The 23,490-nt window shown below is 41.1% G+C and overlaps 1 protein-coding gene across 2 annotated transcripts in view; it reads right to left on the bottom strand.

Moving 5' to 3' along the window:
• Positions 1-23,049, bottom strand: part of LOC108503525 (thrombospondin type-1 domain-containing protein 4-like) — a 121,884-nt gene extending 98,835 nt beyond the window's left edge. For both annotated transcript variants that reach the window (XM_017827547.1, XM_017827546.1), the window contains exons 1-2: positions 23,001-23,049; positions 2,775-2,882 (exon numbers count right to left, since the gene is read on the bottom strand). In XM_017827547.1, the coding sequence (XP_017683036.1) occupies positions 2,775-2,803 (29 nt within the window). In that variant the 5' untranslated portion in view covers positions 2,804-2,882; positions 23,001-23,049. The remainder of the gene's footprint in view (positions 1-2,774; positions 2,883-23,000) is intronic.
• Positions 23,050-23,490: the final 441 nt, after the last annotated feature.

The following is a 23,490-nucleotide window of genomic DNA, read 5'->3' as shown; positions in this document are numbered from 1 at the left end:
ATTTCTCATTGTTTCAGGTATTTGCTGAGACAGACCTCCTAAACAGAAAGGGCTTTTTTTTTTAATACTAAGCACTGCATTACCACCAATACAAACATTCTTCTACTAGGGAGAACGTTTTTCTTGAGTTTTCTGTTTGTCCTTGCCAACATACTGCAAAAGGAACCAGTAGGCAAGTATTGATTGCACATGGCCTATCATCACCTCATCATCTATGGCCCTCTCTCTCAAAGCAATAAACCAATTAAAGGCAAGAAAAAGTCATTACTTCTTTACTGCCACGTCAATTTGGGGGAGGGGGGGGAAGCAGCACTTTAAAAAGTGTGTTAGAAGGAAGTATTATATTGCACAAAGCTATGATAAAACAAAATACTGAGGAGGTGGCTGAAATCAGAGCCAGCATAAGGCACTACAAAGAAATCACTCAAAACATGCAGTTCAGAGCAGGGCCCAATCACACAAGGGTAGATGGAAGCCAAAGGCACGAATGAATAAACTGATCTGCAAATCCCACCTGAAATCAAAGGAAGAATCAGAATTCAGACCTCCAAACTGCAAAATGACAGCATCAAGTCTGTCTTCAGCTTCACTTTTCCAAGTGCTCAAGTGATCTCCTCACTCCTCACAATGAAAAATGACAAGCATCTAAGTAGGTGGAGTGCAGCCTGTGACAGGCCCAGCCCACGTCCTCTGCAAATTATATTTAACTTCCTTTTCAGAATCTCCCTACCTGATCCCTGCTCCCTTATGGCTTCTACTCCCTATAATCCCTCAGAGCATGTGAAAGAAAGTTCAAACTTTGCAGAAGGAAATGAATGCTTTCACCCTCAACAGGACAGTCAGTCTGACTGACTACAGATTTCCATGTGTAAATTCTTCTGAAATCATGCACAAGGTTGTGAGTTCTGAACTGAATGAGAGCTGTAATCTTCAAAGCAAATTACTTACCAGATTAAAGTTCTCAGTTCTAAAATGCAAACTTGTAGTGTATGTGTGATTACTCTGTGCCAAGCCTCTCCTGGCCATTCTTTAAGGAATAACCAACCCTCTGTATGTTTGTGGCTCAAGGACAATAAAGCTATTTTTTAAATTTGCTTCTGTATCTGCAGTTGGATCTGCCAGAAACAATGGTATCAACCTACTATTCCAAACACACAGGAAATTTGCCAGGAATACTTAAGCTATCCTGAGGCAAGCCTTTAGCTTAAATCAGTGTGTGGCAATTTAAGTTTTTTAATGTTATTTCCCTCAGCAGCTTGCTTTGGCTAACTTCTCCACACTAGGCCTTTTTATTTGTCATGCTTGACTAACCTCAGGCCTCCCAGGCTACAAGAATAGGCTTCTCCAATTTCAGTGGGTTTGATTCAGGTATTCTTACAATGCAAAAAAGCCAAAAAGAACAAGTGCTCCTCAAAACAAGGCAAAACTTTCCAAGTACCCAGGAACAGGTGAGGTACCAATTGCAGCTGATCCATGGCTGTGTAACTCAGGCCTCTGTAAGAACCCTCTGTAAGAACATAAGGCACTTGGGAGCCAAGTACCTGATTTGAAGCAAAGTCAGGCTTTAAACTGTCCATCTATCCAAGTTACAAAGAGCAAACTTGCTCACTTTCTTTTATTGGCAATGCCAATTTCTCTTTAACTGGGGGAGAGGGGGAGGCAAAAAGCACAAAGCAAAACAATATTAGGTCTACTGTAGGAGCAGCAAGAAAAAGTTTGCTAATTAACACCTCATTTAGGAACACCTCATTGAGAAACACCTCTCAGAGTTCTTCCTTGTCACTGCAGTGAGTATTAGCTCTGCAGGAATGAAGCTGGAGGTACCAAAACAGATCTCTCACCTGGTTGCTGTTCTTTAGTAGTTGTATTTTATGAAGGAACATAATGGCCAACTGTGGATTGTTCAGATACAAGTGAAAGCATTTTAGCCAAGTGATTGGTACTGACTATTGCAGGATGGCTCTTGTCCCATATTCCCAACTTCCTCCCAAGTCTGCAGAGCAGCCTAAGTCTGGGACAGCTTGGGAGGAGCTACACAGGGTGAAATTTCAACAGCAAAGATAACACGTGACAGATCCATTTTGATGTGGAATCTGCCCTGGCATATTAGGAGGGGGCCAAAATTGCAATTCAAAGATTGCTGTCCCAAACTCACAAGGAGCAAGGTTAGAGCTGAGGTGTTACTGACAGTGTCCCCATCCAAATGCAAGAGCAGGGAGCTGTCATTCCTCGGAGGAGGCCACCTTTTGTTTGTGGAGCCTGCCTGCTCTGAATCTGCTTGCCCAACTACAGAACCGGCCAGACCAGCTTAGAAACAGCTGAATGTTTCCTTTGTTAGGAAAGCTGTTTGAAAGGTCTTTCCTATGTTTGCCCACTGGCAAACTGTTTCAGGAATGCATAATACAAATCCCTGAATGAATTGCAGCACAGGTACTAAAATGTATAAAACAGTAATTTAAGCCCAGTGATTGTAGTTGTGCAGCCTCATCAAAAAAACAGGCACTTTCCACTAATATTTGCCATCACATTGGCACTCATAAAGAGATGCTCTAAGCATAAACAATCACTGAGAACTTTCTTCTTTCACTATCACCAAAGAATGCTATGTCTGGTATGCATATACTTGAGTATTTGATCCTGGGACAAGATTTTTATTTATCCTCCGATGACGCAGACAATTTAACACCCGAGCAAAAGATAACCAAACTGATATTTATTGCAGTGTGTTAAGAGAACATTAAATAAGATTTTAAATGTTTTATTGCATCACTTACCTCAAAGAAACTATTAAACTGTCTACCATGATCCTTTAATGCAAGGTATCTTGAAGTGAAAAATACCTCTTCACTGTGGTACAGCACAATGCTGATCACACACAAATCCTACAGAAAGGAAGGAGAAACACATTTAAGACTGCTTATTCAGTATTTTCCAGGATATCTACAAAAATGTCTACAGACCTACATTAGTCATCTCTACTTCAATTCTTGGGACTTTACAGCAATTCAAACTGAAAGTCCAGTGTATGTTACATGAACAAACTGTATGCACCCCATTTTTTGCAACAGAACTTCAACGTTGCCAAAGTGCTTTCCAAAAAGACTATGGGACTCCAAATCTTGATTTGATTCCCAAGGATGCATATCTGGTGTTAAACTTACTTGCCTTTTCATTCCTGGTATGTCACTTGTATGACAATAAAACAAACAGCTTTATTTGAAGTCTTGTGTTAATAGAATTCATTGAACTGAAACTGGGTTACCAATTTTTAATGTTCAGTAATATTATTAATACATCTCTCTTTGTGAGCAATGCCAGGATGATTCTTCTGTCAGTGCTCATACTCTTTGCAGAAAAAAAACCAGAAGAGCAGTGCTGTTCCCTCTAGTACAGATGGCAAAGCCACCCACAATGAAATTAAATGCCTTGCCCACAGTCATAGAGGAAATCTGGGGTTAAACAGTATTCTGAATATAAATTCAGCTGATCCTTATTTATAAGTACTATCATTGCATTGTTTGTAAATAATTTTTCAGACATCTGGGAATTTTTTATTTTAGTAAATTTGTAATCATATATTGGACACCTAACACACACCAGAATTTTCAGGTAGGAAAGAGATCCCTGAAGTAAGGAAATACAATGTAAATCAGGAGGGCAGGGGGAGAGTGGCAAGGAGAGAGGAAAAGAGGAAATAAAACACTAACAGAACTGAACTTAAATCCATACATTTCAGGATTTCGTCAGCTGTTGTCTGTATCTTGCTACTTACAAGTGGTTATATGTTGAAATGCAGTGGAGTGAACAGAAACAAGAGAACATTGCTGTTCACAGATAAAGAGCTCTCCATTTCTGCCAGGCAGCCAGATAAAAATCTACCTAAAACAGGACAATACTGACAAGAACTTAAGAAATGTGCAGTTAAATAACATACAGATCCCACTGCTAGAAAAATGTGGATTGTTTGCAGGTAACTGGACAAGTTAAATGTTCCCTGCCCACCCCTAAAAGCTGAAGAAAAACAAATTTGGTTTAGGAAATCACCAAATACTTGCAACAGCTTCAAAAGAACTTTTTTTTATTTTTTTTTTTATTTTTAATTCTTGAATTGTTTAGTTTGTTAAATGCAAGGCATTAAAAGTTGAAAACTTAGGGAAGTGTCACGACAAAAGTTCTGCGTGCAACAGGTCTGAGTCAGTCCCGAGGATGAAAGCACTGAGGCTCAGCTAAACCTCATCCTCTCCTCCCGCAGTTTCCCGGCTGCCAGCAGATCTAGGAGGCTTTCTCACACTTATTCACCGTTTTCACCACTTAACACTGTAAAATCGTTTTTTATGAGATGGGCAGCACTTCTGAAAACCAATTTTTAGGCTGGATCTTCTGCAACACTTTGCACCATTTGAGATTTTAGCACCTAGGTTCAGTAAAAGCTCCATTCCTTTAAACCTTAGGCAAGTCCACACCTACAGCACCAATACAAGGCATTTAGACAGATCCCCTCAGACAGTACTTACTAACCTTATGAACTGAGGAGGAAACAAATGTCTCACTGCTACAACCTCACTCTTAATTACCAGGCATATTGATGCAATAGTCTTTTATATCACTTATTGGAAATGGAGGATCTGCCTGTAACATAGATTGTAACCAACAGGGCTTCAAGTTCTTATCAGCTTGAGTTTTTTCCAGATGTGTTCTCCTTAGTATTTTTCACTGCACAATGAGCTATTTATCCAATATCCTTGTGTGGAGGGAATCTCAGCAGAACACTGCTACAGGATACAAACACACAGGAAAAGCAACCTGCACTCCCTTAATCCCCTTTGCAAATTGCACTTCATCTGAAAAGCAGATAAGATGCTATGATAGATCTGGTTTTGCAAACAAGCAGGAGAGGGACCTCCAGTGTCCCTCTGGAGATTGTTCTTAAAAAGAGTACTTAAAGTCCATGGATATGTTTGCAATTTTTTCAGTTCATCTCTTTCTTCATTGTCAATGGCAGGCTGCATTACAAACTCAACTTTCAGCTATATTTCAGTGCCTTTTTCCAAGCACTTCTTACTGCAACTCATAGATGCGTTTCTTTTGAAGGATCATTTGAAGTACAGGGTGTAAAAACTGCTAAATATTTAAGTGACTTAAGAGCTTGTTTTCAAAATGATCTAAGTGCTTAGGTGCTTTCAGCCTATTGAAAGGAATGTCATTTTGGCAGTGGTGTCTTTGATATGAAAATGTGCAAACCTGACAGTCGTTTTCCCTTCAGAAGATCCAGGGCAAAATGAACACGTGAAACGGCTCCACAGTTAACACCGGGATTGAATAACATGGATCTGGCAGGGAAATTTCTAGAAGCCTGATGAGGTGTCCTTGTGTTAGTTACTGCAGAAAGTCTTGGAATGTGAAAGTCAAATTACCTTCCCACAAGGGGCTGAAAGCATTACAGAACCATCTAGCAAAAGACTTTCTAGTAACCCTACTTACGGCAGGAGAGATACAGATTTCTCAGCTGGAACAACCCACACTCTTGTACTTCACAGAGTTAGCAAGACCTTCTCCACTGCACTAAAATATTTCACATTTCAGCAGTCTTCCCTATTTCATCTCCAAGTGGGATGAAAAAAATCTGTGAAATTGGGTAGGGGGAAAAAGAACCTCAAAACACAAAACCACACACTCCCCAGAAAACCCAATCAAAGAAACCAACCAACCCACCACACAGGATGGGAAAGAATTCAAACCTTCTCTCCAAAACAACCATGGTGTGACAATCAAAGGGAGAGGTGTTTCACTGCATATAATAGAACGTGCATCAGGTCACAGAAAATGAGATGAACAAAAGGACCCTGCCTAAAGTCTCCTCCCCCTTCTCACAGAGTTCCCTCTTCCAATCACACACTGCAGCCCTTTGTCAGCAGGGCTCAGATAAACGTCTAGGTGACCTTAGAAAATAAAAATACTAATTAGTAATGCGGATTTTAAAAAGAGGCAGAGATGGATAACGGCAGTAACCCCAAAAAATAACCTAGTAGGCTCATAGGCAATCTCAGAAATTTGCTGACATGGACAAAAAGAGATTTCTCAAAGAGGTAAATGATGCAATACACTGAATTAGCTGGAAAGACACCACAAACACTGTTATGAAAGTTATGAAAAGAGGAAGAAAGTCTTCTGGGAAGCCAATGGTAACATTTCACCCTTTCTCGAATTATCTTCAAGAAACGTCTTCGAACAAAGAGGTTTGAAATTTTGCAGAAAGCCCATGAATTAGTTACCCCAAACTCTTAATTATCACGGGACTCCTGACACGCAGGTTTTCATGTGACTGTACCCTTTGTGTATTGTGAGTGGGCGGTATTTCACTTCCACGAATTCCAACGTCATTTTAGCATCACCCTTGTAAGTCCTGTCAACTCACATATATCCATATACATCTGTGCATTAACTATAACAGATATTTCTTAGCCTGAATGTGTACAGTACCTACTTAAACAATCTGAGACCCTCTATTTTAACTCACAACAAGGATGTGAGATACACTATGTAGAAACATACACTAATTCAACCAAGTTTAAAGTGTTCTGAGCTTTTAGCCTATTTTACCTTGCTAACTTATATCAAGCCTTCCTTCAATATTTATCATTCTGGTTAGATTATGTATTTTGCCAGCTACTGACAATGGCAACTAAAGTAGCTACAAAACTTGAGCATTGTTCCAAAGGCACATTTCCACTGATGTGAAAAGCTCTCTTTTTGGAGTATTTAGTGGGGGGGGAAATAATAAATAAAGAATATTTAGAAATATTTTTTAAAAAATATGACAGCCTTTAAGACTGCCTTTGAGTTTGTTGCCTAGTATGTTGGTACAGTTTATCTGTTAGTTTAGTTATTCACATCTATTAAATCATGTTCAGTGCAAGTCCTCTGGATTGCATCCAAAATTCATTACATTCACAAGACTTTGATAAAGCACTCGCAGTGCGCCAGGTTTATCTGGCTACATAATTTGTGCACACATCCAGCAGCTTGAACTGCAGCTGTTGACACCTACCCCCAGAGTTCTAATCTCTTCAAATGTTCAGTAACTACAGTAAAACATACACTTGTCTCTGGAAGGTGCATAACAGAGAAATCTAGCACTGTATCTGATGAAAAGTTCTGATGCTTACAATGGAGCAAGCCTTTTATTAAACCAGAAATTGCAAGTTACCCCACCTAACCCTGAAGGTGCCTTTCTGTTTCATTTTAAACGCTTTGAAAACTTCCAAGTTCTCCTTCTGGGTGTGTCCAGAACTACTGCAGTCCAAGAAAGCTCAGTGCCTGTCTCCAATCTAAGCTTGACTGAGCTCCAGAAGTTTTCGTTCCTTTGCCTAAAACACACATGGTGCAGTAATTGTCCTCCAGGATATACACAGAGTGATGATCAAGCCTCTTACATTCACAAATGCAACTAATTGGCTCTCCAAGTGGCCTGTGGAACCATCCCCTTTGGCATCCCGGGCCGTGACTCACCTGCTGTGACTCACTGCTCTTGGGGTGGGGGAGACACTCCCTGGGACCTCGGGGCCACCCCTCACCCCCTGCTGATCTGGGCCAAGGTGCCACCACCTCTGCAAAGCTCTGCTCCCACACAGGAGCGCCAAAGACCCCAAATAAAACAATTACTGTGAGGTTCGGGGCCATCCTGGCGCAGTCTTGAAATTCTGGTCCAGTTCCTAGAGCTCAATTCAGCAAACGGTCCGTGGTAAAACCGTGTTACCTGCTTATCTGGCATCCAATTCTATAACATTTAATCGTCCTCTGAAAATCTAGGAGACAAAGTTGGTGAAATGCCACAGTGATCATACACCACATTTCCCAAAATATCCATTCACAAAATGCAAATTTTGGCTTTTAAAAGTATTGCTACGCTGGAGGGTGCCACAACTCAAACAACTCTGCTTCGGTCCTTGTTGAAGAACATATAATTTAATTAAGGATCCAACAAGGGTTGTGACATTAATCTTGTAAGTAAAGGGGGGAAGCAAGAACTGCTTGCTTGTAGGTCATGAGCTGCAGTCATACAACATATGACTAGTAGGATTTGTTTCTTTAATTTTTCTTAATCTTCGTTCACAACATTGATTATATATTTGCTGAATGTGCACTAGCAATAAATATATCATAAAAGTGAAAGTACTACAATAACGAGTCTGATATAATACTAAAGACCTCTTAAATTTAATAATTAGCTTAAATATGGATTTAACACCATAGAAATAGCTTTGATAATTAAATAAAGTATATTGTTGTGGTATGAATAATGACATATAGTTAGCTCATTGACATCCAGCTCAACTGCAAAGAAGGTGTGCTGGAGTAGAAGTGTTTAATNAATAAAGTATATTGTTGTGGTATGAATAATGACATATAGTTAGCTCATTGACATCCAGCTCAACTGCAAAGAAGGTGTGCTGGAGTAGAAGTGTTTAATTGACTGGTAATTCTGATATGATTTACAATGACCAAATTCTGAAAGGGTAATTTAGGTGAAGATCAGTTTTATCAAAAGTTCAGCAAACACAAAATCAAATTGAGTGTCAGAAAAACTGAATTAACTGTTCTTTTTTACTTCTTTGAAATAATAACCCAAAAGAATGATACTTTCTCAAGATTCAGGCAGCACCAAAATTGCCATTTTTACTCTGATTTTGTCCCCTCTTTCACCTTTTGAAAGTATTAGCTAATTCTCACAAAAGCTTAACTGCATTTCAAGTTCCCAGGCAGAGGACAATTATGTAAAAGATAAAATTAATCACAAAAATGAGATCATACAACTCTCCAGACTGACAGAGAGATTTTCGGGATGTAACTGTGTGGAAACTATTGCAAACCTATCTTAAGTTCATTTCAAGATTTCAATGTGATAGGCTGTGCAATCTTGGCCAAATCCCTGGCATTAGTTTTAAAACTGTGCTTAGCAACTACAATCTCTAGGATTTCTTATGATGACACTGTAGACAGACAACCTCATTTCTAACTGAACAGTGCTTTGTCAAGAAATCACAACTCAAAGTGCATTTTTCAGTTCTTGAATCTATGTCGTCTTCTACAGAAAACAATTTAGAAAACATTATTAAGCTCCAAATTAGAGACCTGCGGAGCTTAATTAGGTCATTGACCTTTCCCCTGACTTTACTGTGTTATTTTCTAAGGACAGCCTAAAGTCAGGGTAATGTTTTCCACAATTTTCTACAAAGTTATAAAGCCAGATACTACATTTTATTGAGAAGATCCCTCAACTCTTCAAAAGCCTTTGTAGGCAAATAAAATGAAACTAGAGAACACCTTTAATAGACCAACTGGCTGCAGTATGTATTTAGTATTCTATTTTATGAAAGTTTTTACTGCTCAGGGGATGGATACAAAATAGGCACTCGTGTACCTGCAGGTGTATAAAAGGAAGTCCATCACACAACTACCAAAGCTAAGGTAGCCAAGCCACAGGGTTGTTGGTTTCCCTCCTCTCTCAGAAGAGACTCCTATAGGAATCTTGCCGGCAGCTTGTCACCATTCACTGATTTAAGGAATTCCAACTCTTGCCACAGCTGTTCTGTATCCCTAGTGCAGAACAAACTGGGAAGACTGTACATAAGGCAAGTGTGTGAGGGCCTGAGGAACTCTGTTCCCAGATGGAAGACCTTGCTCAGTGTTCAGCTGGGATATTCTACATGAGTCATGTAAACGTGGCTGCAAACCCCCTTTGCTCACAGACCCACCAGTACTCAGCCAGTACTGTACACCAGTACAGCCTTTAAGAGCTGCCTGTTCCACACTTAACCAGCCCAGAGAATTGAAAACTTCGAGCAGTTTCAGCATCTGAAAGCCATGAGAAGTGCTGCTTATCACAGCTCTACATATTGGAAACCATGACCTCTTCTAACAAGACACATTCCATATATTTCCATATTTTTTTTCCTTGTGAAGAACATTTTTTCTACAGTCTTCCAAACCAAGGATGTAGAAGATACTGCACATGTAAGAGGGAGGGAGAAATGACACGTTAAAGATCCTTTTCATTAAACAATCTTTCTTAACCTTTCCATAATCCTGATCAACATTAATCTGATTACTGGTATGGAAAAACACAAATAAAAGAATGTTTAACAGCCTAAAAAGTCAGGTGGAAATACCTGACATCTCTATAAGCACAAAATATAGGTGAATCCTTCGTTGTTATGACAAGCAAGAGAAACAAACCTGTGTGAACTCTGCTACTATTAAACAACTACAGTGTTGCCTACAAAATGACCAGTAACAGTACAAATCTGTTTTTAACAAGGTACTGTTTTAAGTACTTTTCTACCAAGTGTAAGTAGCTAGAGTGGTGGTTTGGATTTGGTTCATACACCGCTTTGAGACCCACTGCAATGGGTGGAAACTCAGGTTTTGTGAGTGAGGCATTCTAAAGTGTCTGCTGTGACTGGGAGTTCAAATGCCCTGGATGGAAATACTTCATTGAGAGAAGGATTATGTACGAAATGTCAGCCTACAAGTCTATTTATTTAGTAAAAGTCTCAATAATATTGATACAGCAAAGCATATAACTGCATTTCAGAACGACTAGGAATAACAGAAATTTCTGAGAGCCTCTTTTAGCCATACTAATTTCTTTACCTGTAAATATGTCAAAGAAAATGAGCTTTTCTTATGCTCCTTTCATGACTTGATAAATGGATGCTGTTCGCAGGACACAAAATATCTCTCTGAAATCAAAGAAAAGCTTCTAACTTTCAACCTTTCTTAGTCTGTGTCTTCAAAGCTCAGGCTCCCAAGAGCATTTAAGTGGAGTTCACACCAAGAGGCAGATGGTGGTTCTGAGGACCTACTTACTGTCCTTTGCATGAAAACCGAGGACCCACCAGCCTCACTCAGGGAGTTATAACACACCCTGTTTGGAAAGGTCAGAGAAAACAAATATTTCAGCAAAGCTAATTGAAGGCACATGTACAAGGAAAGTAAAACACAACATATTTCAGCAGTATAATCAGCTATTTCTTAGTAATGCAGATGGGAGACACCCCTCTCATTATGTAAAAATCACGTATATTACATAATTATTGTGAAGTTAGGAGACACCTTCCTTTTGCAAAGAGGAAACATTATTTTTCAGCTGTCTGTTTCAGCAGAATGTGTGTTTGGCAGAACACAAGTCTCTTTTTTTCATCTTTTTTTTAAACTGCTTACCATGAGAATTAATTTTCACACTGTACAATAAACATTGTAAATACCTGCCTAAGCATCAATATCCTCCACATAGTAAAAAAAAGGAACAAAATATAGGAGGCTCTGCTTCAGAGAATGATTTTTTTGGACTGAGTATTAGGTAACATTCAACAGCATCCATAAGTGAAAATCAAGTGATCCTGCTGATAACACACCCTTTGGAAGATATATTTAATTTACTGGTAAATAGATGTGTGTGTCATTAGCCTACTGCATAGCACCAACACAAACAGAAAAACTCATGTGAAACTGCCCTTTCTCTAAATTAGAGCTGATTCAAACTAACAGGACAGTATAAAGAGCCAGCAAGTGCTCTGTGAACCCACAGAAACATTTTCAACAATACAAAAATCCTGGACTTCATAGCTGCGATTTTCTAAGGTAGAAATTAAACAGCAGAATGCTTAAATCTCCACAGTCCTCACAAAAAAAATTTAAAAAAAAAATTGGTGTCCGTGTCAAGCACCTGAACAGATGCAATCTCAAAATATCAGATTCCACAAAGTTCCTTCTGTTCTGCTTGCCCTGAGGTGCCAGTGTCAGGACACAGCAGGGAGGAGAGTACGTGATGGAGACTTGAAATCTTCACTTGCTTATTGAGAAAGAAAATATTTTCCTTGGAGTAGCACTGGGAATCATCTCCCTGCATAAGTAAAACCTCCAAATAACAATGATTTCTGGGAGTACTCACACGTTATCCAGAGCAGACCAGTGATAAAGGACACTCCAAAAGTCAAACCAAGCCACTTTTCAAACTTGTTAGCCAACCTCTAATGGAAGCCTTCTCAGTCCTTGGAAGAGATCGCTGTTGATCTTCCATTCACCAGAGAGAACAAGACTTGCAAAGATTGACTAAATAGTTCTCCTCTGGGTAGCTATTCCTATCCACTGTTGCCAGAGATGCTTCATTTTCTAAACTCAAACCCTACTAACTGGAACATGTGTCTATAAATACCACACAGGCATCTATTGAAATTAGCATTAAGATCCTTGGGATTCAATTTCAAACTTCAGCTCCAGTGACTCCAAGGGCTTCTGTAGCATTATTCTTTGTGTATTGAACTATAAAAGGGATAAAAATCATTTCTGGGGAAATTCAGGGATTTCTCAAACCTGCTTTGGGTTAGGCATTCTAAAGGAAGGTTGGCATTCTCTCAAGACCTGAATGGGACCTTGACACAGAAGAACGATTGGGGGAGGGGGAAACAAAGCAACCCTATTTGTTAGTACAGGTAAAAGCAAGGCAATTCAGTGTCAATTTATTACTCCATCTACTTTCAAACAAAATACATTTCATAAATGAACATGCCAGGCCACAAACAAACAAGTGTCTGTTTCTCCTTGAGTTCTGACAGCAAAGGAAGAAGGTCTTGGTAGTCCAAATCCCACAGTGATTCAGTGCAGTGCTGCTCTGCAGACACTGGCTCCTGTACCTTCTCTAATGGAGATTATTGTGGGCACACATCCCAAAATAACTCATCAAATCCTTCTCTACACAAGCTTTCAAGGACAAGTGTTTTAACATACATTTCAGTACTGCCATAGCTGGAAGGTAAAACACCACAACAGTCTACTGATGCACAGTTTGCCCTGACAAATGTCCAAAAAAAAGTGACCAGGGCTTTCGTAACATGATGAAAGTCCTCTTCCCTTCAGTCCTCTCCTGCAGGCAGCAAACTGCTTTGTTTTGGCAAAAAGAAGAGATTTCTTTTTTCCATCATGCAATTCTCAAGTGGATTGGGCTTTACTTAAACTGCTCAGGTATTGCTGCAACCCAGCTGTCATGAAGGAGCTGGCAATGACCTGAAGGTGCTGCACTGCCCCGGGCAGGGAGGGGCAGAGCTGTGCCATCTTCTTAAGGGTTCACACATTTCATCAACAGCAAGTCCGGAATCTTTGGGAGAATTTGGACGCTAAAGACTTGCTAAATAGTTGCAGTACATGAGAGCAATATAAGGCTTCAACTGGCTAGTGGTCAGGTGCAAGGATGTGGAACTTCTCAGGTACCCCTGTGGGAATATATTTTAGGGACCACCAAAAAAAAAGTGACATTATGTCCGAAACAAATAGTGCTGAGCTACTACAGCATTCAGAAAAATCCTGAATGTGCCTTTGCTGAGTAAAACATAACAAATTAACTGCTCACATCCACTCTGAGGGAAAATTCATATACCTAATAGCAGACTTGGGTGCTTTATTTTTAAGAAGCAGATCAGAAAACAACTGCTAGGTCACAGACAGAAAACCAGTTCATCATGTAGCTTAAGCATCTCTCATTGTGGAGTTCAGAGTCTGGGCTCCCGAAACATCTTGAAATGGACTAGTTATGAAAGACTGTTCAAATTACTCTGTTATTAAATAATACTACAAGAATGATGAGACTCTAATTTATTTCTCATTAAAATCCTCTCTGATGTGAGGCTCTCCACATACTGGTACGGAAATGCAACAATGGAATTTGAAGATTTATTGTTTTCTTTTATGTTCCTACATAATGATGAATAATAGGTCTAATGAGAGGTCTTGCAAGAGCACTGTGAAATTAAGTATTTTTTTCATTAATTTTGAAACAGAACACCAGAGGACTTAAAATCAACATGAAAAAATCAACTATCAGTGGATCTCTGGAAGACTGGCAGTAAGTTGCCTTGAACATCTTTTGCAAATATTAAGTTCTGCATGCAAATAAATACAGGATAACTCAGAGAACATCCCAAAGAACTGTTTCATGGAGTTCTATTTAGCTTTCACCCACAATAAAATTTAGATGAGGGCATCAGCACAACAACACAGACATTCAATATGTTTATCCACTGGGTTTGATATATATATAGATTCTTACAAATCTTCCAAAACTGAACTGGCAACCAAGATAGCAGCATCAGATGCCAACTGTGCTGCTAAACCTTTACCACTTAAAGGGGTACATTTGCAGAGGTGCATCTCTTCTCTGGAGGAAGAAAATATTAACGGGGCTAAAAGGGAAAATGCTGGTACTCAGCTTTATTAGTAAGGATGACAAACAACACCATCACTGTGTCTTTTCAAGAAAGAGAAATTAGGATTCAGCATGACTAGTGACAGCAGAAGAAATGTCAAATCCCCATGTTCAGAAACAATTTACATTCTCAATTCTACCCCGAGACTGATGCCACTGAATATAACTTTCCTGAAGTCCTTGTTTGGTTCAGGTTTCAGAAATCCCCTAATGCTTGTATGAATCATAACTCCATGTGGTGAATCCTTCAGCCTCCTGCATTTTAAAACCAAACTGCAAGATCCTTTAAGGGTGGGGCGTGGGAGCTGTTTATTCTTATCCTGTCAGCTTGAAAGGGATTTTAGACATCCTACCAGTCTTGCTGCTATGCCTCATGTGCTCTGGTGGTCTAGATGACAGTCAGTATTTCAGTCCATTTAATGTAAATTGCATAAACTGTTACACTCCTACAGGAGATATCAGTCCTTGACACAAAAACATCAAGATAATCATACATTCAAGGAATCTCAGGCCATCAATCACTGAGCAGCAAAGCTGAAACATTTCATCTGCTGCAGATTAAAATCTCCCTATTAGGAAATACACAGTTTGGCAGATGCCATCCAGTGGCCTGTGAAGAACGAGTCTATGGTTGACAGATAAAAGATATGAACCTTGCAGAACCACCACCAGCCCTTGTCATCCTTGATAACAGAATTATGCAAAAAAACTAAACTGAGGAGCCAGGAAGACTCCTTTTCAGCTTCCAGTCATCCTTGCCAGATCAGGTTCTAGTCTTGAGTTTTTCTCAGCCTGAAAGTAAATTCACTGCTGCTTTCAAGAGAGGTTTGCTTGACAGTAGGAATAAGACATGACTGTACAATCTGACTTTGAAAGAACTGAATCGACTTTGCTACTTGAAAAGTCATCCAGTGGAACTGATGCACACAAGTACCCACTCCCACATCTGCAAAACCCAGATTGGTTGAAGAGAAAAACCACTGAGAAATGCCATACTTCTCTATAATTCCTGCATGGGCTTACAAAGAAAGGTAGGTTAATGGAAATCCCTTTTAACAAAACAGTGGAAACCAGCAGTGCAGTCAGTCACAGCACAGTAAAGAGGTGACTGTATCCTGCCTCCCCATTTAGCCATACACTACTTTATTCAGAATAAGGTTGCCACAATATTCTTGCAACACAGCAAAATTATTAAATTTAGTTTTGTGGGACCCCTGCACCTCCCAGCTCAACCTGGATTAGGAGGATCCCAAGAGCAGGAAAGTGTGACTACCATGTCACAGGTCTACCTGCTGACAGCACATACAGCCTTTTGGCTGTAGCTAAAATCTCTGATGATGTCAGATTAAACTATTATTTTCTGCCTATGTATAACAAATGTTTCAATACATAAGCATCTTCGCTCACTATCTCTGTTGATCAGATGTAGCTTAGAAACTGTAATTAGTAGTGGCAGTTTCAGAGTTGGCAGCCCTGCAAGTCACAAGGAAGCCCACTCTCACCTTTCACTTTTCTGACCACAATAAAAGCCAAATCTAATTTGGTTTATCAAAGTCATCTACAGTCCAGAAATCTCTGCCACCATCATGGCTGGGACTCAAGCAAAGTGAATTGCATCGGGTAACAAGAAATCAAAGGTCACCTCTTGGCAGCGGAGCCTGAACTTATTTGTGCCTGAGGACAGGTTATTACAGCACAGTGACCTTCACCTGACATCACTTAATGCTCCAGGCAAAATATCCCTGCTAATATTCAGTCTACAGACTGAAAAATGGGGACTTGGGATGTGAACGAGAGACTTCTTGAATTTGCAAGACAACAAGAACGGCCCTTTACAAAATGCTGGCAAAGAGCAGCTGCTCCAACACTGTGGCCTTCAGCTGCTGCTTTAAACAGCCCCAATGCCAAAGGTGATCAAGTGATCTTTAAGAGAAAAAGTGACCCAGTTTTGTATGTTGGTTTTGTTTTTGTTAAATATGAGTCTACTGCTGTTGTGCTTAAAGTCTTATATAGGGACTTGTAATCTACTTGAGTACTCACTGTAGGAGATAGGTGAAGACTTGCTGAAAGGAATGCAACTTGAATGTAATCCCTCTTTGGGCACTGCTTCACACTGTGCTTCCTGGTTAAACATAATATCTGTATGGCCTGAGTAAACAGGAATTTTGAAAAGCCCTTCTAACATAACTTTAAGAAAACAGCAAAACAAAAAGCAGAAACAAACCCCACCTTCCTTAACCCTCAAGTTCCAGCAAGATACATTTGGACACAGTTTCTCCCCCTCTTCCATTTCAAAGCAGTAGAAACAATCCCAGTTAAATCACAAGCAGTGTGGTTCAAAAGAAGTCAGTTCAGAATATGACAGTTTCTGTTCAATTTTAACAGTATGAAAGCAGCAAAGACATTTTAGCCCTTTCTTGCCCTCACGATTCAAAACTGCATAGGGATTTTTGTCTTGTTCAAAACAACTGTTCATTATTATTATTTAAATTTTAAACATACTCAGAAACTAAGACCCTGCATTCAGCCCTGGTGTGATGAATATGGCCAGCAACAAACACAGGCAGAAGCCACAGCTTTAAGAAAACTGATGAATTACAGCAGCATTGTCAGTGCCTAAGTAATAAATCTGAACCTGATCCTGCAAAACTGTAACATTCCTATGGGAAGCAACAAAAGTACTCCAATCACCTCAATGTGAGCAAATCCCTGAACCGGGGGGGAGGAAGGAAAGAAAGAAATTAAAAAAGAGACGGTCTTTTTGGTGTGCAATATGTATTAACAGGCACAAGCAATGTCTGAAGAAGCAAAGGAATATAAGAACTTACATTTTTAATGGCTTCTTATCACTACAAAAAGATCAAAACTGACATCCTGCCTTAACCCCTGTGTTTCAACACATGAACAGTATTTCCTGGGCCATCCAAGCTGAACAATACTAACAGTTAATGGTTAACCCACAATTTTAAATCCTTATTCTTATGCTGGTTTAGTTAAGTGCTTAAATTCCACATACAGACCCTGAAAATCTGCAAGGACGTTTCCCCACTATTCCACACTCACTTCCCCAGTGAATGCAGCTCCACAGAACTACAAGAAAATGAGACAGAGCTTTCATTTCTGCCAGATTAAGTAATTGCATCCATTCCATGTAATTTATCACCCTTTTGGGCAGTTTCTGTCATGGGATGTCATTTTATTGCAATTATGCAGGGTGGGATTGGACAGGCTCTTGCTTCTCTCTGCCAATCTGATAAGCAAAAATATTTCTTCTTTTTACTTTCGTAGAAACTACATGTTTTAGATAAAAATAACCAAACAAAAATGCAAGTATAATATACAGCTAACTAATAGTCTGATGTTACCGAGTCAGGATCACAACAGTCATCTTTACTGTGGAAAAAAAATCCAGGACACCTGAAAACCTTCCAAGTCAACATTTACTCTCAGATTAGTGTCAATAGTTTTGCTGAATTTGCCATTTAGAGATAAGTTTGTCCTTCCATGCACTTCTCTCCAGCTAATCCAAACAGAGTGTCAGGGGAATCCGCTCGATTCAGGATTGCAGATTTTAGTCATACGATATTCAAGTATCCAAGTGACGTTTCCCTCCTGGGGGAGCAGTATCCATGCTCACAGATATCCAAGTGCTGATCCAGCAAGGCCAAGCACAACAGATGTTTTTCACCAAGAAGCAAGTTTCGTGGAGAAGGGTTTTAAAAAAGGGCTTCTTTATCCATCCTTTTCCCAAAACGAGGGCAAAGAAAACACATTCCCACTTGGATATCATGACTCACGTAGAAGGCAACCCGCAGGAAACCACACTGCTCCTATGAGCACTACAGACAGTATCCTCAGCCTCACAGCAAACCTTGGGCAGCCTTCTCCTGTTCTCTTATCTCACCAGGCCATGCAGCCACAAAGGACAGACCCTGCCCCACCTCTTGGCCAGGCAAGGTCCAAGGTGTCACATCAGCCCTGCTCCTGAATCCAGAGGCAAATTTGGACCTGCTCACCACCAGGTTCCTCAGCTAAACTTCATTCCAGTACAAGAAGAGATCAATACAACCCAGACAAAGATAAAAAAAGTTCAGAAGTTGGAACTTCTCTTGTCACAAGTTACCCCTTGAAGAACAAAAAGGGAACTGTTTTATTTATTGTAGTATTTTAATGACTTGAGTTTAGGAAAAAAAAGCACAAGTAAGAAAAGTGAAATCAACAAAAATACAGTTTAAAGAAGGGCAGTTTTCTGAACAACTGTATTTCTCTCTACACTCAATCACATATGGTTCTACATAACTTGTGAGTTTATAGCAGTCCTCAAGGAAGGAGAATAAAGGATCAAGCTTGTTAGGAACAAGCAGCTCCTCTGCAAAGGGCTGAATTTTATCTACCAAGTCCTGTAATTTAAACATCCTTTTTTTGGTACCCAGAGAGTTTTCCAAAGGCTCCAGTTCCAGGAACCAACTATATAACTCCTGTTAAAAGAACAAGTTCCTAACTCTTGTGCTATCAAAGCAAACACTGTAAATCCATGGCTGAAACCAGTGGTCATGCTTGGCAATGATGAGAGCACATCACATGGGCATGCCCTGATCCCAAAGACACTGAAGTTACTGATAACCTTTTCCTTGCCTCTAGTGGCTCTTAGATCAGAGCTTTAAATAAAACAGATAGTGGCTCGTGCACTTACTGAGAAAAGAATCTACAGAAACGATGGAAAAAAAGTAATTTTTTTTAAATAAATTTTTCCATATAAGGAACATGGAATCTTCCTGTGAAGGGAAATTCCAAAACTAGGACCAAAATAAATACTGAAGTGGGATGCCAAGTAGCAGCAGCATAGGACTGATGTGAAATAGCCAACAAGCAAGACCTTAAGCTGTGATTTGAAGAAACACAATAATAAACCTATGAGACACATACTACATAATCTGGGTTTGTTCATGTACAGTCAATATTTTTACACCAATGACTTTTTTTTTTTTGGTTTTTTTAGCATAAAGCACCTTGCATGCAACTGTCTTCAGGAAATTTAACAGTTGACCAACATCCTGTAATTATCATACCTTGTTAAGAGATAAAGGAACAAGTTCAGAGATAAAGCAAGGCACCAACAGCCTTGATCAGCAGCACAGAGCAGGCCAATGGGAATGCTGAAAACAGAAGCCCACATTCCAGCAACTCCCACAAATATCCCCCCACCAGCCCATGAGGCCACTTGCTCTCACAAGGACCGCAAGGAGATCGTATCAACACTGGCATATTTCGAGTGCAAGAGCAGTTCCTGTGGAGAAGCCCCACTTTTAACTCGGTACCACCATTTCAAAAATATGCAACAGATGTCTGTGGATGGCGTTGACAAGTGCTGACTGTTTAACAGCAACCAAAATCGTGAACACTGACCCATCTCTGGGAATGCCATAACCCTGCAGGGAGAAGCCGAACAAAGCTGATGTGTGACATGACACTCACAAGTCCCCAGGAGAAAAATGGGTGGGACAGAACATTCCAGGAGGAGATAACTGAGTTGTTTTAAATTACAGAGCTTGAATCTGTTATTGCCAACTGACACAAAGAACAAAAATTAACAAAAAAATAATCAGGCAACAGTGAAGCACATGGTTTCAGCTCTGCTCCCTTTATACAGAGTAAGATATGAGGCAAAGTCAGTGCCCATCAGATCACTCTGTCGATCAATCTCATTTATATCTGCTTAGCATCCCTCTAATTAATCTTCTAAATGATTCTAAATGCATTCTCCCTAAAAATCTAATACACATCATCTAGTGTAATGTACTATCCTGAATAAAAAAGAAGCTACTCAAATGCAAAACACTCTTACTTCACCTACTATACATTAGCAATGCAACCATATCCATTGATCACACGTTGAAACCACAAATATTCATAACTGAGCTACCTTTACAGTTACCCAAGTTGCCTCCAAATTGCATTTATACCAGGAAAAGCTGCTTTCTGAAAACAAAAGAACTAATAACTCAACTGTATATGTGCCTACTCAAGGGAACAAGACTTGTCATAGAATTCTCCAGACAGCACTACAACCACTGGAAGCATTTCACAATTAAAAGCTACTTTCCCTATCAACAGCCGTAGAAGTGCTACTATCAAGGTCCAAACTCTTTTAGAAGTTGGTCTGACACAGTAAGTTTTCTGCTTTTACTTTTTTCCTACTTGCAAAAAACAACAGCCTCCTAAACCTGAATGAAGCCTGCTATGATAACACAACACTCCAGGGGACACAGCTAAAATTGCTTATCCATGGTTGACTTTGGAGTTCCCTGGGTTTTTAAGTGCTTAACCATCAAAGCTCCCTTTTCTCAAACAGAACAACTCAAAGCCCACAGTGGTGTCTACGCTGACTGCACTTCACTGTGGATAATAAACCTGAGTTTCAAAGTAAAAAAAAAAAAATCCAAAGTATCACTACTAAATGTGTGACTGGCACTTCAGCTCCATTCTCAGCACAACTGCTACTGTGAACAGGCTGAATATCACACAGCTGATGTCACATCACAGAGAACCGAGACTACAATGTAGAAAACCAGCTTCTATGTTGTCACTGTCTGCACAGAAACACACACTGAGGCCAATCTGAGTCTTTGAGATGATTCTGATCATTTTTGTTTTGTTTTCAGCCTTTGTTTAATGCATGTTTGCCTAGCACAGTTACTCAGTTTGTTCTACAGCAAAAGCAAAGGTTTTGCACTGAGATCATAAAACTCATCAGTGACTAGAAGCGACATAGTTCACCTTCTGTAATTAAATCTTGCTGGAGTTCTGAATGAACCTGCTGCACGAAGTGCGAAAAGACAAAAATCCTGCACCATGTGACACCTCCAAGTGTTTCTAAGAGTTAGCTGGGAATCAAAAGTTGCTCCTTCAATTACAATGGAGTTGTTTCAGATTAAATTTATCATCAGCAAGACCTGGGATTAGCCCTGCTCCTAAATAAAACCTGACAAGTTACATTCAGGGCACAGCTATGACAATACCTATACTCACTTTGAAGGGCTCTCTGGTACAACCCACACCAGCTGACTTCTCATTTCTAACTTGGCTAAAAATTCTCATTTTACAGCACTTTTCTCCTTGAAAGGCAGTCTCTCCTCCTAGTCTACTGCTACATACCCTGGAAGTGGAATTCCCTGGTGATGGCAAAGAAAGCATCAAGAATTACAGGTATCTCATGAATTTCAGCAGTATCAAGTTTCATTTTGAACCCCTGATGATACTGAATGGGTGGAAATCACATCAACCAGTACGTAACTACTAACTTCACACCAGAAAGAAGTCTGAGTTGGCAAACTACAGCTTGGTAGTTTAACTTGGTATGAGTGAACTGGCAGTTCCACAAACAGGGCTAAACTCAGGCAGATTTGGGCTATTTTCAGTTCTTGCTCTTGCCACAGAAGACAGGAAGAACATGCACAGCAGAATGACAGAATATTAAGAGCCCCTTAGGCATTATGCCATTGTATTGAGCTACTAACAACTTAGACAGTGACTTAGACAGTGGTTTCTGATTAAAAAATTAAGCCACACTGATTCAATAACAGGTGACCACACAGTGAGTTACAAATATTTCTATTACTTTTGTTGGCTATTCATGCCACTGATGCACCAACTTATCTGTCATTTCTGCCAGCAGACATCACCATGCCCTTATGTAACACATGTTGTACTGAAATCTTGAATATAGCTCGGTTTTGCTGACCCCCTGATTAAAAAAAATATAAAATAATAAAAAATGCAGAGAAAGGAGATGACACAGGCAAGAGATATGGAAGAAATTCTATACAAGAGAAGCGTCTAAAAAGCTAAGAATTCTTTACCTTGAAGTAAAGGAGGTAAGGATATAATGAAAGAACACAGTTCTGAAATAGTACAAAGATAGTGAGCAGAGAACAAGCATAACACACTTTATAAGAACCAAATAGTATCAGGCAGTAAAAAGAAGCAAAAGAAAATAGTTTTTCTACATATTAACCAGTGGAACTCACTGCTGACAGACTTTCTAAACTGTTCATATTTCTAGAATCTGGAAAAAAATCATTTGGATGAATTAATGGCAAGTGTGTCAAGGGCTATAAAACACGCAGGTGTGGACACACTGACAGTTGCAAAAATGTAAACTGTAGCTGGAGAAGAAAAGGTATTTCAAGATTACCACTCTCTGCTATAGCATATACTCCTGACAACCGAGCACAAACAGCCTGAGTGTTGCTGGAATCCAAGCGCAGGAGAGATGGCAACAAAACCAGAAGCAGGAAAGCGTGAAGAGAGATCCCGAACGCCAACCGCGGTTCATGCTCTGCACGCTGCGCTCAGACAGACCAAAAGACCTGGCCCGAAGCAAGAACAATTGCGACACGCATTCTTCGCGAGGAAAGTTATTCCCTTCTTTCCCTCTCTCGCACGAGCTGCTGGATTCGGCTCAGACTACGTGCAGCCACGGCTTCTGGTGGGACACCGAGGCGAAGCGCAGCAGCTCCTCGCGGAGCCCCTGGATGCAGCTCCTGGAAGCCGAGCGTGCGAGGGGAGCAGCTTTGAAATGGCTACTTACAGAGCCCAGACACGCGGCGCAGGAGCCCCGCGGGGCAGCCCGGACCGCGCTCCCGCAGCCGGGGCAGCGCCAGAGCCCCGCGGGCCGCGACCCCTCAGCGCGGCCCCGCCGCCCCCGCCCCGCCGCCCCCGCCCGGCGCCCACCGCCCACCTGGCGCGGGGCTCCCCGCCCGGCCTCTCCTCACCGCTCCGTGCCCGGCGTCCCGGCCGGGCGCCCCGCGACGAGGCGCTCTCGGTGGGAGGGAGGGAGGGGGGGGCGAGAGGGCTGAGACCCTGCGCGGCCTCCGGCGCATGGGAGGCGGCGCGCCCTGGGCCGGGAATGCCGGAGCCCCGCCGGACCCGAGCAGGTTCCCGGCGGCTCCGGGGCTCAGGCTCAGCCTCTCCCGCTCCCCTCGCGCCCGCCCGCGCACGGCGCCGCTCGCGCCCGCTGCCGCCACCTGCCGGCACGAGCCCGGCACGTCCCGAGCCCTCCCCCGGCGCTCCAGAGGGTGGGTGTCCAGCGGGGATGGGTGTCCAGCGGGATGGATGCCCAGCGGGGACCGGGGGGGGGGGCACGGCACCTTCCAGCCGCGCCGGTGCGCGGACGTGCGGGGGAGAAGGCGGCGGGGGGCGGTGCGGGGGCTGCCCCGCGGATCACCCGC

The sequence above is a fragment of the Lepidothrix coronata genome, unplaced genomic scaffold (assembly GCF_001604755.1).
Source record: "Lepidothrix coronata isolate B3197 unplaced genomic scaffold, Lepidothrix_coronata-1.0 Scaffold140, whole genome shotgun sequence".
In the NCBI taxonomy this organism is placed as follows: Eukaryota; Metazoa; Chordata; class Aves; order Passeriformes; family Pipridae; genus Lepidothrix; species Lepidothrix coronata.
This window is presented reverse-complemented; position numbering and strand designations above follow the sequence as displayed.